This window comes from Lolium perenne, chromosome 4, assembly GCF_019359855.2.
Source record: "Lolium perenne isolate Kyuss_39 chromosome 4, Kyuss_2.0, whole genome shotgun sequence".
NCBI lineage: Eukaryota > Viridiplantae > Streptophyta > Magnoliopsida > Poales > Poaceae > Lolium > Lolium perenne.
Genome location: NC_067247.2, coordinates 334,318,194 through 334,333,331, shown reverse-complemented (window position 1 = coordinate 334,333,331; position 15,138 = coordinate 334,318,194). Strand labels below are relative to the sequence as shown.

The window sequence follows — 15,138 nt, the reverse complement described above, 5'->3', positions numbered from 1 at the left end:
CGCGACTCAGCTTAATCTTTCACACAACAATCACAACATGCTAAACCCGAACACAAAAACCCTTCCCCTATATGCATGCACAGTAAAATCTGCCAGTTTCACCAATCCAAAGCCCAGTCTATGAAGGATCTACCGCGATTGAAGATTGGAGTAACAGATCTAAGCAAATCGAGACCGTGAACAGCAAAAACTGGACAAGAACAACAAGAAATGGTGAGGAACACATTGCAAACATCAATCCGAACCCTATCCTAATGGAAACCCTAGCAGATCTAATGTGCATGCTGTCGCAAATGCCTGAGAATGGCATGTTTTGGCAGAACGAGTACGAAGGTGAGAAGGAGAGGTCGTTACCGTGTCATTGTTCCGACCGAGGACGAGCTCGAGGTCACGGCCGAACTCGAGATGCCGATGAAGACTGCGGAGCAGGTTCCGGCCGATATCGCGGTGCTGCTCGTCGACGTCTCCTCCTCTGGTACCGGTGCTCCTCCGTGCGGCGGTCCGGCGGATTGGTCGGCGGGAGGGAACCGCCGGGTGATGTGACAGTTTGGGGGAGGTGAGAATGCGGTCGCAAGTGAGAGGAGGAGAGGGGAGCGATGAGGCTAATTATGTCACGTGTTTCCGAAGTGACGCAACGTTTCCACCTCCCTTCCCCACGCGTGCAGCCTTTTGGCCACAACGGGCCTGGTCCCGGAGAAACTGCCATTCCGAGCGTTTCATGTTCCAAAGGTGCTTTGAGAACCATGCGATGCAAGAACACAGCTCGACCCAGACATCCAAACGAGTCGAAAATTGCTAGCCCGATACGAGCCAATGGACATGCAACCTAGCAAACTCGCCCTAGAATAGTATCGTGCCTAGCGTGCGCAATGTACAGTTCCAACTCGTAGCCAGCCGGAGCCGGAATCCACACCGTCCAGGACGTGCATAAATCGATGGCTCAAAATTAGCGTGCTGCGTGCAGTAGGTCGGCGGCGCCACACCAGTCCCTCCCGGCGCAGCCCCCTTTCCCTCTCGACGCCACACCCTCGCAGCCAACCACGCCGCCGCCGACCTCCTCCCCGTATCCCCCTGGCCCCTGCCGTACAACAAAGGAAGAGGTGAGCCCGGTTCGTACATGTGAGTGGTTATGATCTTCCACAACTTCGATTTTGAGATAGCCTAGAACAAAATTTGATTTGGGTTTGTTAATTCAAGACGGCTGTCGAACCGAATGGCTACCATTGCTCAATGGTTGGTTGCTCACGGATGCGATTGCCCTTAGAATTCCTAATGGGTTCGATTCTCAGATTCATGTTCAGTACTGTAGTTGTTTAGATGAGCTTCCAAGGACTCTATTTGAAATCAACAGTTATCGCAAGCTGTAGCTTAGTGCTTGGAAGGCAGACAAGGTAGTTGGATTCAAATTGGAGTGGATTTGTTCTAGCATTGCTTGCACCCACCAACTCGAGAGGACTGGTCATAGGGTGAGCTTGTAATGTTTATGGAACAAGAAACCCATATCAAGAGATGCTGCTTTCGAAATTCTGTACTGGGATCAACATTCTTGTTTGTTGCTCGGCATATATGGTCATGAAGTGATGAAGTTGCTAGCTCATTGCTTTTATTCAGTGCCGCCAACAGGCTGAAATTTCGTAAGTAGTGGAAATTTCAAAATAATAGGACAAGAGTGAATTATGATGCTAGGTGACTATGTGTGTGCATTGGCAAAGGATGGCGGCAAAGCATTGGGCAAAACTGTGAGTTATGTTGCAGTTCTGCTTTTGGCACAAATAGTGTTGATTGACGTGATGTCAGCGCGTGTGTGGTAATGAGCAAACCAAAAGCGACTGGTGGAGTCGTGGAGATTTAGTTTGCTAACAACTGATCCAGTTCCTCATTCCTGCATAGACATATATGATCTGTTCAATGGTAGAAATATACATTTAACCGATTGTGATTTTTTATTGTGTATAAATATTACATCGGTTAATGAGTATTTTTCTAGCATTGGTATTTTTTTTTCTTTTGTTTAGATCTGTATAAAAATCCCAGCTGGTTCCCTTGGGCCTTGGTAGCCTGTCTAAAGTTGTTTTTGGACAAGTTTCAGGCTGCCAATCCACCGTTGCTTCATCGGAGAAGTCACCTGAGATATGCTGTCGTTCTTGTCCCGTAAGTAGCACACCATTGAATTGATTTGTTCTCACTGCGTCCCCTCTCCTGCTAACAGACTACCTGAATCTGGGTCCCCCTTGCATCTACAGGTCGGCAGCTTTGCGGTAGCTGGTGGCGGCGAAGTCGTAGCACTTTCAAGAGGAAGCGGAAGCCCAAGTTACAGATTCGCCATCTCCCACAGGTGCGCAAACACAGTCCAGGTTCTCATAAAATTAGTTTTGTGCTAGTACTGTAGTACACCCTGCTCCCTAAAAACTGCCTATACTTTTTATAGGAACAATTGGTCAAACTAACATGGACAAGCCAACTCTACCCCTGATTACTGCAAACTTCATTACAACAACCTAATAGATTGGTCATGCGTTCATGAACTTTATGATCGAATTTTAGCATTTTCTCTTCTCTGATCCTATGCTGTTCTTTATCTGAGACCACCAAGACTGCACCCAACTGCCCATACTTATTTAGCGCTTGCTTCCGTAGCCATAAAAAGATCTGATGCGAAATCTGCCATCCAAAGCAACAATGTAGTAGTTGACGATCAATAGTTTCAGCTTCTCATTTGCACAACACACAATGCTGGTGATTTAGGCAGCCACATCCTGTAGCCTGTCGGTGGTCCAAGCTGTCCAGCAGTAGTATCCTGAAGGGCGAGCCAATCAAAGAACTTATACCTCGCAGTTTCTGTGAACCTACTGCTGTTAGCATCACGTAAAGGAATTAATAATTTTCTTTAAAATCTTGAGTATAGAATGTGTGATTTTACTGCTTTAAAATCTTCTGGTATGAATGTGTGATACAATGTTATGTCGTGAACAAAAATCAAACTTGCAGGAAATTGTGGATTTGGTGGTCTCATTTTTGCCAATGAAGGATGCTGCGAGAATGAGCGTGCTGTCGAGTGAATGGAGACAAGGATGGGTTAGCTACCCCAAGCTAACGCTGAACTCCGAAACAATGCTTGGCATTAGAAGGGGGGATATTTACTATGCTTCCAAAGAAAAAGCAGAAAAGTACAGGGGGAAATTCATCGAGAATGTACATGATGTCATGCGACAACGCCAGGGTTTTTGGTTGGAAGAGTTTGTGCTGGAGTACGGCTTCCATGAGATAGATGCACATCATATTGACAGTTGGGTCACCCGTGCTGCATCCATGAGATTGAAACGACTTGCCATCGACTTGAGTGAGATCCGGCTGGACTGCAGGTATGACCTAAAGCAATATGCATTTGCTTTGCAGCTTCTAGATGAGATCAGCACAGTAGAGCACCTCTGCATTCTAGAACTGAGAAATCTATCTCTGAAGCCGATCGGTGATTTCAGAGGGTTCCTGAACCTTACAATGCTTGAGCTGCAACATGTGCGTGTCGCAAAGGATGATCTCGAATCGATGCTCTGCAAATGCCCTGCTCTTGAGCGGCTAGCACTTAACTTATGGGGCGATTCGTGTCCTTGCAGATTGGCCATCAGCTCCGTCGGCTGGAGCATTTGTCTCTTGGTGATGGTACCTTGGTGGAGAAGCTACAGATTGATGCCATCAATCTGAAGACAGTTTCACATAGTGATAACATCTGCGAAATAGTCACGAGAAAAGATTCTCGAATCACCGAGGTCATAGCTGACATGAAAACCATACCTAATGTCCACACATGCGTCGGTTATAAAGACACACTGCAGTATATATTTACCGGCCTTCCCAGTGCTTCGCCCTGTCTAGAGAAGCTATCGTTGGATATCTGGGAAAACATACAGGTTTGTTCGAGCAATGTGGCGTTTCTGGTCTTGCATCTAGGCTAACTGCATGAATCACTTGCACCCACTGATATTTGCCATTGATTCTGTATGCATTCTTATTTTGTCTAACTGCCATTGATTTTGAGCAGACGTCGGAGGTACCAAAATGCAGGAGCAGCTTCATGCATCTAAGGCAGCTAACCTTGAGCATGCACGTGAACAGATTTTGCAAATTGGATATTCTCCGACTTGTTCACGTGCTAGAAGCCGCGCCAGTTCTGGAACACTTTGAGCTAAATGTAAGTAATGTGGAACAAACAAAATTCTATGCTTTGGCTTTTCGCCTCTTGTACATTTCCTCATCTTTTTAGCTACCTAGGATCGGATCGTTCCTTCTCGTGAATATATTATATTTGCTCAAATTTTTTCTTCCCTTTCCATGTGCATTGGTTGATAACTTTTCCTCTTGGATCTCATATATTGGTTCAGGTTGAGGAATTCATGAGTCCTTTTCTTTACGGCGACGAATCGTTACCGTCGGTTCCTATCTATCCACATGACCACCTCAAGACGGCCTCATTCCAAGGGTTCGCATTCAACGAGGACTTGATCGCGCTGGCCTTGTACATCCTGCGCTGCGCCGATTCGCTGGAGCTCATGGCGGTGCGGACAAGGTATGAATCTGGCCGCCGGATGGCTGACCACTTTCTTCGCCAAGAGGACCCCCGGAATGTGGTGGATATTGCTCCCTCCGTTGATTGTGTTAGATATTTCAACGATGTGGACTGGTAGATACAGACCGAAATAAATGAGCGTGCGCATTGAAACGTGTCTAGGTTAATGCGCACTGAAACGTGTCTAGGTCAATACATGCATTTTTTTGAGAAAAACCTCAAACGTATACTGTAATAATAGCGGCTATCAGCAGCACTGCGTGTGTCTGTCCTGCCGTTGAGTTGATCGATTAATTGTTGGATGCAACTGCCGTGAAAACGAGCAACAATGGGAATATGGGATGCAGTAAGTAGGCAGTACACTAGTAGAAAATCTCTCATCAGTACCGGTTCTAGAGGGGCATTCGTACCGGTTGGGCAACCGGTACAAATTATCCGGCACTAAAGGCCCCCCCCCCCCCTTTCGTACCGGTTGCTTACGAACCGGTATAAAAGGTCCCTCCACGTGGGCCACCAGGAGAGCTCAGGGCCAAGGAGCTTTGGTACCGGTTGGTAATACGAACCGGTACCAAAGGTTCCCACCCGCGGCAGGGAAATTGCCCAAATCTCTGCCGCGGCAGAGAATTGGATTTTTAGGGTTTTTGGAGGGGTTTAGGGATATCGGTTTGTTTCATATCGCGTCGATGCACCAGAAACGCGTTTGGGTTTAGGTAGTAAATGAAGATCAAGATGATGCATAGCAAGTTGGTGCATATAATATAACACACATGTAATTGCATAAGATCGCAAATTAAGTAGCACTATGCATGAAGATCGATCTTCATGCATAGTGGTACTCTCCGAGGCGTACTCTATATATGTCTATTACATGTAGCATAGTGGTACTCTTCGAGTCAACTATATATGTAACATGTACATCTTCATTCATAGTGGTACTCTGCGAATGGTGGTATGACGTCTCGAAGGAAAAATCCCACCAATTCCTCGCCTATTGCTATGAAGCGGTCATCGATTGAGAGCTTGTTCCGCTTTCTTACCAACTATAAAAGAATAAGATACAAATGAATACATGAAACAACTATTACCGAAACTCAGCACAACTTATGATAAGAAAACAAATTTGTGAAGATTGTTTTTGTACCTCTTTATTTCTTTCATTATTCGTTCTCTCGCTGACAATTCTGCGGATGTACTCGCAAACGAAGAATCCACAGAGATCGGTCCCTTGTGGTTGTTGCGGGCATTTCTTTACAAGAATATAATTCAATCAAACAATAGTCAAGTATGATAATTAAAGGTGTGTGGACCTAGGTAGTACTACTTACTTTCGCCTTCCATCGCAGCTTCGGTGTCCATTCACGGGACGTATCTTCCTTGATGAAAGTTTCCCATACGCTGCTCGACAAAAGAAAATGCATAAAAGAGTCATCAATTAGTTCATAGCAGGAAATTAACGAAACAAACCGATAAGAATTAAAATTACCTTCTGAGCATTAAATAACAAGACAAGTATAGTTCCGATTTTTTGCTTAGTGAGTCATAGACTTCAACTTCTCCAATTTCCAAATTGATGACGAGAAGAATAAAGTGAAACCTACGCACGTTTCAATATGTAGTGTCATATATATAAGTCATTAGTTAAAATTTTGACATACGGTGAGCAAAATATAATGTGTTATAAGACAGTAAGACTCACTCGAAGTTGTAAGGCCAAATTATTAGCTTTTTGTCACGTTGTCGCTTCAAAAACCTTAGCAAAGTCTCCGGTGTATCCTTGTTATAGAGGGGATCTTCTATGGTTTTAACATGCATTGTGTGCGGGTCAATGAACCCAATGTCTGTGATATCGTCCCTTTTGCATTCGAGCATCTTCGATCTGCATAATATAGCGCACAAAAGATTATAATCTGCAGACAATGAACGAGCTGAGCTAAAGACTTCTCAAATTAAATAAATAAATCACTTACAGACAATAGCAACTGATGATTGATTTGTCGAGGGCCCGGAGATTGTATAACTGAAAGACTTCGGCGAAGTCAACGTTCACACAGTACTCCTGGAAGTAGTGCTCTTCCCTAACTTACACCATGATAGTCTGGATCCCTTCCTTTGAGGCCTTAAGGTACCACGAATGCAAGTTACGCATACATGTTGGTACCTTCCTGAGATTCTCGACCAAATCTTTCCCTTGAACAAACTAATATGCTCGTTCAGCGAAGGCGTAATCAGTTGCGTCTTGTCGAGAACTTTGAACGGTCTTCCCGTCAAACACCTTGAGAGTGGCGACCGATTGAACGGGTTGTTGTCCGAGCTGGTAGACACTGTGTATCCCTTTTATCTCCCTGATACCCGATTGAACGGGTTTTGTCGCCTCAATCATCTTGTCATACGACCTTTCAATAGAACGCGCATAGTCAGATGGCGGCGATGGTACAAGGTCATATAGATTGTCAACGGTACGCACAACTTTCACCGGATCTAGTGTCTTCTCGAAAGGTATCTCTGGCACTTTCGGTGCAAACCATTTCTTCAACTCGGCCTGAACGGCCTCCGCGTTTTCCTCTGGAGTTTTTTCCCAAGGTAACTTCTCAGTAGGCGGCAGTTGTTTCTCCTTTCTAGCTTTCTTCCTAGGCGGCGTACCGTTCCGCTTAACGGACGCTGTCTTACGTCGCGGAGGATCTCGAGATGGTGGACTCACGCTGGGGTCCCTCTCAGGTAGGTGTGGACTTGGCTGCTCACCAGGACTGCCACCAGGAGGAGTCGATGGCATTTGCTGCTCATGTGTAGGAGTCGGTGGCCTTTGCAAAAGGACGACGTACTTCTTCGGCCATAGGGCGAAACCGTGCTTGACATCGGCCAGTATCCTCTCATCTTCACCTCTAGGAATATCAAGCTCCACTGTTTCTAAACCCGGAACAACTTCATCCACCCCGACACGAACACAGCCAGGTGGAATGGGCATATGATGGTGCATTGCTCCATCTTCACTTGGGTACACATAGCCGACCGCCACCTTAACGGGCGCGGTCTTGAATAACATATGTAGCTCGCAATATGTCTTCTCCGTGACATAATCCACGGGGTAGCTTCCTCCACATCCGTCAATATGCGAGGAACCGACACTGCTTCTTCGCTGAGATGGGGCAGCATCGGCTTGTGGATCCTGTAGAAACAGCGGCTGATCAGGTGCCCTCTGATTTCACTCAAGAGCCTCCACCCTAGTTAACAATTCCATTACAATGTCGGCGTCCTTCTTCTTCTTTCGCGAACGGCTTCTATAAGTGTCAGCGCTGTCCGGCCACGCTTCCTTCATGGTGACACCTGGGCGAGCTTGTACCCGTCCAACATGTTCAGGGTTCCCCAGAGCGAGTGTCAGCTCGTCATTCTCTCGATCGGGAATGTACTCTCCCTTTCTGACCTTTTCAATTGCATCTACAAGCTTCGGTACAATTGCCTCAATTTTTTCCTTCCATTTTCCCTTCGCAACGATCAGCCCTGTCTTTGGGTCCAACCCTGCCCCATGAGCGAACAACCAGAACTTGGACCGTTCGGGCCAGTCCCATGTCTGTGGAGTGATTCCATGATCAATCAGTTTATTCTCAAACGCTGTCCACTTCGGAATGGCACTCTTGTAGCCACCTGACCCCAAATGATGCGGAAGTTTCTTCTTTGCAGCATTTTCGGTATTTTTCTTCGATCGGGACACAAAAGTAGACGATTTCTTATACTCCTTAAATGCGGCCCAGTGATCTTTTATCTTCACTAGATTATCATCGAATACTGGATCTTCATTCTTATATTTGTCCCATAGATTTTTCTTCCAGGTCTGGAATTGTATGGCCATCTTCTTCAATGTCCATTCCTTGACTTTTTTCTTCTGGCCTTCCGTCATGTCTTCCGGTAGGCTGAACTTTGTCAGTAGCGTGTCCCAAAGAAATGTTTTCATCGTCTCGTTGACATAACTAGCACCACTCTCCGCGTTCTTCGGCTTATGCCACTCTTGAATGCTGATCGGTACATGATCCCTAACAAGAACTCCGGCTTGACTTGTAAATTTGCGGCAAAACTCTTTGGGATGCTCTGGTTCACCATTAGCCTTGAATGCCGTGAGGGCTAACCTGCCCTCGCCCTTTAGCACCCGCGTCGGGCCTCGTTTTGTTCTAACAGACTTGCTCAATGATCCAGAAGGCTAAAAGAAAAAATTATTCGTTAATAAGTGCAATACAAATAAATGAATGCATCTAGGGATGAACATATAGACTAATTGAAACATAGATATACACCTCGCCAGAGTTTGTGATGGACACTTCGTTGTCTCTTCTAATTTGTTCAGACTCAAGTCCCTCGCCGAAATCATTCAGAAAGTCTTGGTACTCGTTGTCATCTCCATTGTCGGGTTCCGGACCACGGGCACTCTCATAGATCAATTTCTGCACCGCTTCTTCCCCCTCCTCATCTCGGACGAAGGTGCCGTCCTCCATACCTCAATGTCACTGCAAAATTAAGAAAGCAATTATATTTCATTCATCATGTAATGATCATATAACAAATTGCTAGATGAATAACAATTGAAATGAAGAAAGCAAAAAAAAAAACCCTAACCCTAACACTCGGCGCTCCTCCTCTCGCTCTTCTCTCTATTTCGCGGCGGCACCACCACGGACTCCTCCTCTCGCTCTTCTCTCTTTTTCTCAACCCTAACCCTAACACTTGGCGCTCTTCCTCTCGCTCTTCTCTCTTTTTCTCGACCCTAAAACTACTCGGCGGCGCGCCCCTCATTCTCAAACGGTTTCATCCCGCTCGACACATCGCCTAATGCTACTGTGGGTAGAAAGATCTGATGAAGAGCGACGCCTGAAGACCCGATAGTTCACCTCTCTCCCCCTGTTTGTTGTTTTTCTTTTGTGCATCATCTTGGCATATGCATCAAAGTGCATCATCTCATCCACAAGATTTTATCAAATAAAATTATTTAAATAAAAACTATCTTGTGCTTCCCTCTCATATGGTTATAAAATGAGAACCTTACCTCTCCTTTTCTTTCAACAAAACCCTAAAACCAAAACTAACAAACAGTTTTCAAATAAAAACTATCTTGTTTTATCTCTTCCCACCTCTGAACTCAAAATTCAAATTTAGTTTGAACTGGTTTCAAATCATCTTTGCAAAACAGTTTTGAAAAAGAAAAGAGAAGCACAAGCTAGCAGCAGCCCAGCCCATTCTTCTCTCTTCTCTTTTCCCTCAGCCGAGCTAGCAGCAGCCCAACACGGTGGCGTCGGGCGTCGGGCTCCTCTGTCCACCACCGCACCACCCTCCCCACCGCGGCGTCGGGCTCCTATCGCAGGCGGAGAGTGGCGCCAGGCTGGCGTGGTTCGCGGCCACGGCGGCGGTGTTCTCGGTGGTGTCGCTGGTGTCGCTGCTCAAGGGATGGCGAGCATCGGGTACATTCTAGCGCGCGAAAAAGGGGGAAATTTTCAACCTTTGGGTGGCGAGAGGTGGTCCTGGATGGACGGCGGCTAGCGTGGTTGTGGGGCGAGCTCCTGCAGGTCATGGACGCGCCCCATCTGGCGCTCACGGCCGCGTCCATGGAGTTGGGCTGGGCGTCGTCGTCCTCGACGCCGGCGCCATGGTTTCAAGCAGGCCAGCAGCGAAGGAGGGGATGGCCGCCGTCTCACCGCGCCAGCGCAGGCGGCAGGGGAGGAGGCGGCGGCGCGGCATTTCGTCGAACACGCTGCGGGCGTGCGTGAGGGGAGGCCGGCGTCGACCGCGGCGCGGCAGCCGACGCGCGCGCGGGCTCCTCCCGGCGAGGCGCGCGGCGGCCAGGGAGGCGAGGCGAGGGAGGCGAGGCGAGGGAGGCGAGGCGAGGAGGGAGAGGAGGCCGGTGGTCACCTCGGTTGCCGGCGCGGGGAGAGGTGGAGCGGCGGGCGACGCGCCGGCGACGACGACGACCCGGCCCGTCGCCGCGCAACGGTGACCTGCTGCTGCGGGCAACGACGACGGCTGCGGCGCGTGGAGCTTCGGCAATGGCGACGGCGGCGGCTACGGCAGTGGCTGCGGGCGACGGCGCGGGTGACGGCGAGCTCGGGCCTGCGTGCGCGCGGCGGCGGTGTTGAATTTGGCACGCTTGCCACGCGCCTAAGTGATAACACAGAGAGAGGGCCTTTGGTACCGGTTGGTACCACCAACCGGTACGAAAGGTCTTTCGTACCGGTTGGTGGTACCAACCGGTACCAAAGGGTTTTTCTGTTTTTCTTTTTCTTTTGTTGTTTCTTTTGTTTTCTATTTCTCTTTTTCTATTTCTGTTTTTTTCTTTTCTGTTTCTTTTTCTTTTCTTTTTCTTTTTCTTTTATGTTCCTTTTGTTTTCTTTTGCTTTTTTTCTATTTCTTTTTTATTTTAGGTTTCTTTTCTGTTTCTGTTTCTTTTCTTTTTCTTTTTCTTTTATGTTTCTTTTCTTTTCTATTTCTCCTTTTCTATTTCTGTTTTTTCTTTTCTGTTTCTTTTTCTTTATGTTCCTTTTCTTTTCTTTTTCTTTTTTTCTATTTCTTTTCTATCTATTTTTTCTATTTCTTTTCTTTACTCCCGCCACGACGCCGCGCGGGAGAAAAAAGGCGGGAAAGAAAGGGCGGCAATAAAATTTTATTACGATTGAACTCGAATTAAAAGTACATAGATCAACTGAAAATTAAGATACATGGCTAGATTCGAATCTTGGAGTCATTCAGTCATAGTCGTGTCTAGCCCTATAAACGTCGCCACTGTAGTCGTCGTAGTCGCCGTCATCATCGTCGCTGGCATCGGGGTCGCGGTACTCGAACGTCGGCGGGTGAGCACGCGTGGGCTGGGACTGAGGGTAGCGCAGGCGGGGGCCACGGTGGGCCATGATGCCCTGGAGAGTCCGGTCGCGCCACCACAGCCGACGGCCGGCCTCGTTGAAGTTCGAAGGAGGCGGGCCGCCCTCCTCGTGCCTGGCAAGCGCCCTCTCACGCCGATTGATGAAGAAGCTTTCCCAAGTCGGGCTGTAGTCGGGATGCCACTGGGGATTCCTCCGCTGCTCTGGCGTGAGCTCGAAGTAGTAGTGGTTCGTGATGGCCATCTCGCGCGCCACACCTAGAGGGACTGGAGGGACCGGTACGCCTCCGACGCTTAGCAACCAGCCGGTCGGGACGCGGTAGCCCGGCGGGCAGGGGTAGTTCGAGGCGCAAAGCGCCTCCGCCTCCCGGGGGGTGAGAGATACGATGGAAGCCATGGGAGAGAATGATGAGGTTTGCAGATATGAGTCTAGATGTGATATGTAAATGGTGGCCAAGTCTACATATATATAGTGAAAAAATGGCGGGAAGACAGAGGCGGGAACCGGTGGAAAGCGCGGGAAGAAAATAGGCGGGAAGACAGAGGCAAACCTTTAGTACCGGTTGGTGGGTGCAACCGGTACTAAAGCTGTCGGCAGGATAATGACGCCCTGCTCGATGAGCTAAAGTGTGTAGCGCACGACGCCCTATCGGTGGGATAAGGACGCGTGGGAAACATTTAGTACCGGCTGGTGGGTGCAACCGGTACTAAAGCTGTCGGCGGGATAAGGACGCCCTGCTCGATGAGCTAAAGTGTGTAGCGCACGACGCCCTGTCGGTGGGATAAGGACGCGTGGGAAACATTTAGTATCGGCTGGTGGGTGCAACCGGTACTAAAGCTGTCGGCGGGATAATGACGCCCTGCTCGATGAGCTAAAGTGTGTAGCGCATGACGCCCTGTCGGTGGGATAAGGACGCGTGGGAAACATTTAGTACCGGCTGGTGGGTGCAACCGGTACTAAAGCTGTCGGCAGGATAAGGACGCCCTGCTCGAACCGGTGCTAAAGATGGGGGGGGCTAAATCTGGGGGAGGCTTATCTGGTGTTTGCCTTATCTGGGGTGGTTTCATCTGGGGGGAGGGGATTATCTGGAGACACACACCGCTATATATAGCCCCTCCAGTGAGAGTAGAGAGAACAAAGAGAGAAGATGCAACGACCAAGAAGGAAAGAGCCTCTCCGGCGGAGTTTCTCGAAGATGTCTTAGATGGACGGCCGTCTTAGACATCTTCGGAAGCTCCGCCCGAGTAACTCTTCCCGCAAGCAAGTTAGGAGTCCCGCAAGCAAGCTGCTAGTATACACCCAACAAACAGAAGCTCCAGGGAGCTGGTATATAACCCGACGACGGCGACCTCGAAGGAAAGAGCCTCTCCGGCGGAGTTTCTCGAAGATGTCTTAGATGGACGGCCGTCTTAGACATCTTCGGAAGCTCCGCCCAAGTAACTCTTCCCGCAAGCAAGTTAGGAGTCCCGCTCGCAAGCTGCTAGTATACACCCAACAAACAGAAGCTCCAGGGAGCTGGTATATAACCCGACGATGGCGACCTCGAAGGAAACAGCCTCTCCGGCGGAGTTTCTCGAAGATGTCTTAGATGGACGGCCGTCTTAGACATCTTCGGAAGCTCCGCCCGAGTAACTCTTCCCGCAAGCAAGCTAGGAGTCCCGCTCGCAAGCTGCTAGTATACACCCAACAAACAGAAGCTCCAGGGAGCTGGTATATAACCCGACGACGGCGACCTCGAAGGAAAGAGCCTCTCCGGCGGAGTTTCTCAAAGATGTCTTAGATGGACGGCCGTCTTAGACATCTTCGGAAGCTCCGCCCGAGTAACTCTTCCCGCAAGTCCCGCTCGGAAGCCTCGGAATTTTTTTCCTGCAAGCCAACCATCTCCATTGTTAATATCTTACATACAGTGAATTTCCACTTTACCGCTCGCAAGTGATTTCCATATTGAGATACACAAGTTATGATCCCTATATCTAGCTAGTCTTCTGAGTTTTCTTCGTCTGTTTCCCTTTCTTCTGACTGCGACGCAACCATGGACAATCTTCATTATTTAAGATGGTGGTTGGGTCAATTTTTACCTTGAAGGGTGGAATATCATCAAACTTATTATAATCTTCTGACATGTCTGTCTTGTCCTCTACTCCCACGATGTTTCTTTTTCCTGAAAGAACTATGTGCCGCTTTGGCTCAACGTATGATGTGTCCTCTTGCCTTTTTTTCGGTTTGCTAGACATGTCCTTCACATAAAAAACCTGAGCCACCTCACTGGCTAGGACGAATGGTTCGGTGTCGTACCCTAGATTCTTGAGATCCACTGTAGTCATTCCGTACCGCGGGTCTACCTGTACTCCGTCTTTCAGGTTGAACCATTTGCACCGGAACAAAGGGACCTTGAAATTAGGTCCATAGTCCTGCCGCCGGCCAGTCCTATACACCAACCAGGTCAGCGCCGTTGCGGATTGCCGCACACCCCTGGTCGGGTATTGGGCCTGGCCCATTTAGCGTTTTTTCGATTTCGCCTTCGTTTTCTCTCTTTTTTATTTTTTTATTTTTTCCGTTTTCTATTTTATTTTCTTTTTCTTTCTGTTTATTTTTTCTTTTGTTCAAATTGAAAAAGTCTATATTCGAAAAATGTTTAAATTCGAAAAATGTTTAAATTTGAGAATTACTAAAATGGTTCAATATGAAAACTGTTCAAATTCAAAAATTGTTCAAATATGAAAATCGTTCATATTCGAAATTTGTTCAAATATGAAAATTGTTCAAATTCAAAAATTGTTCTAATATGGAAACCGTTCAGATTTGAAAATTGTTCAAATATAAAATTTATTCAAATTCAGAAATGTACAAAAAGAAACGAAAAAGAAAATAAGGACTTACCTGATGTTGGGCTGCGGCCCGTTTAGGGAAAACGATCCGGCAAACTTAATGGGCCAAGCCCACGAACTACCGGAAGGTGGAGGGGGTGTGCGGCAACTGTTTGCGCGCCGATCAGGTCGGTGGACAGCATCACCCCCTGCCGCCACCGCAGACTTCCCTCCTGACGTACAACACCGGAAGAGGTTAGCCTCATGACTTGTGAGTTGTGAGTGGTTATGATCTTCTAGAACTTTGATCTTGAGATGGCCTAGTGCTAAATTTGATTTTCGTCTGCAATGCCCCTGCTCGTAACCTGATAAGAAAATCAGGTTTCTTAGAGCATCTCCACCGGCACGTCATAAATAGTCACCGGTAGGAGCGCTGGTACTGCTGTATGAGGCGTCGGTAGTGCATCCTCTATTTAGGGACGATGTTCCCACACCGGCGTCTCCCATATGGCGGCCCCTGAAACTTTTATTACTTTTTACAATACTCTGGAACAACATATCAATCACATTTTATTCATACTATGTTTAATTATTCATACAATCACACAAATAGTACTTAAATTATTCATATAGTCAAAAAATGTAAATTAAATTATTTTTACAATCAAACAAATATAAATTAAATTATTCTTACAATCAAACAAATAAAAATTAAATTATTCATACAATCAAACAAATAGAAATTAAATCCACTAGGAGAAAGTAGTCAATAAGGTTATCTATATACATAGTGTAGGTTAATACGCTGCAACTTCTCGGAAATTCAATTCGGCTCCCGGGTGCGTATGCTCCCTCTACCAACAAAACATATTTTTAAGTGTGGAAAATTTTTGACAAAAAATTCTACATGTACATT

The 15,138-nt window shown here is 47.3% G+C and overlaps 1 protein-coding gene across 2 annotated transcripts; it reads left to right on the top strand.

The window, feature by feature from the left end:
• The first annotated feature begins 1,093 nt into the window (after positions 1–1,093).
• Positions 1,094–4,726, top strand: LOC127296523 (uncharacterized). 2 transcript variants are annotated; one of them, XM_051326630.2, is made up of 6 exons: positions 1,096–2,151; positions 2,244–2,335; positions 2,989–3,362; positions 3,615–3,908; positions 4,040–4,189; positions 4,380–4,726. In XM_051326630.2, the coding sequence occupies exons 4-6, from the start codon at positions 3,780–3,782 to the stop codon at positions 4,680–4,682; spliced, it is 582 nt and encodes a 193-aa protein (XP_051182590.1). In that variant the 5' UTR covers positions 1,096–2,151; positions 2,244–2,335; positions 2,989–3,362; positions 3,615–3,779; the 3' UTR covers positions 4,683–4,726. The 2 variants fall into 2 exon arrangements, with proteins under 2 accessions (XP_051182588.1, XP_051182590.1); XM_051326628.2 differs by having other exon boundaries at positions 1,094–2,151; positions 2,989–3,908.
• The last annotated feature ends 10,412 nt before the right edge of the window (positions 4,727–15,138 follow it).

Bases quoted from the DNA above. Each gene is read 5' to 3' on its own strand.
- LOC127296523 (XM_051326628.2), top strand. From the start codon at position 3,591: ATGGGGCGATTCGTGTCCTTGCAGATTGGCCATCAGCTCCGTCGGCTG. The intron at 3,909-4,039 runs GTTTGTTCGAGC...GATTTTGAGCAG, and splicing joins ATATCTGGGAAAACATACAG to ACGTCGGAGGTACCAAAATG. The intron at 4,190-4,379 runs GTAAGTAATGTG...ATATTGGTTCAG, and splicing joins TGGAACACTTTGAGCTAAAT to GTTGAGGAATTCATGAGTCC.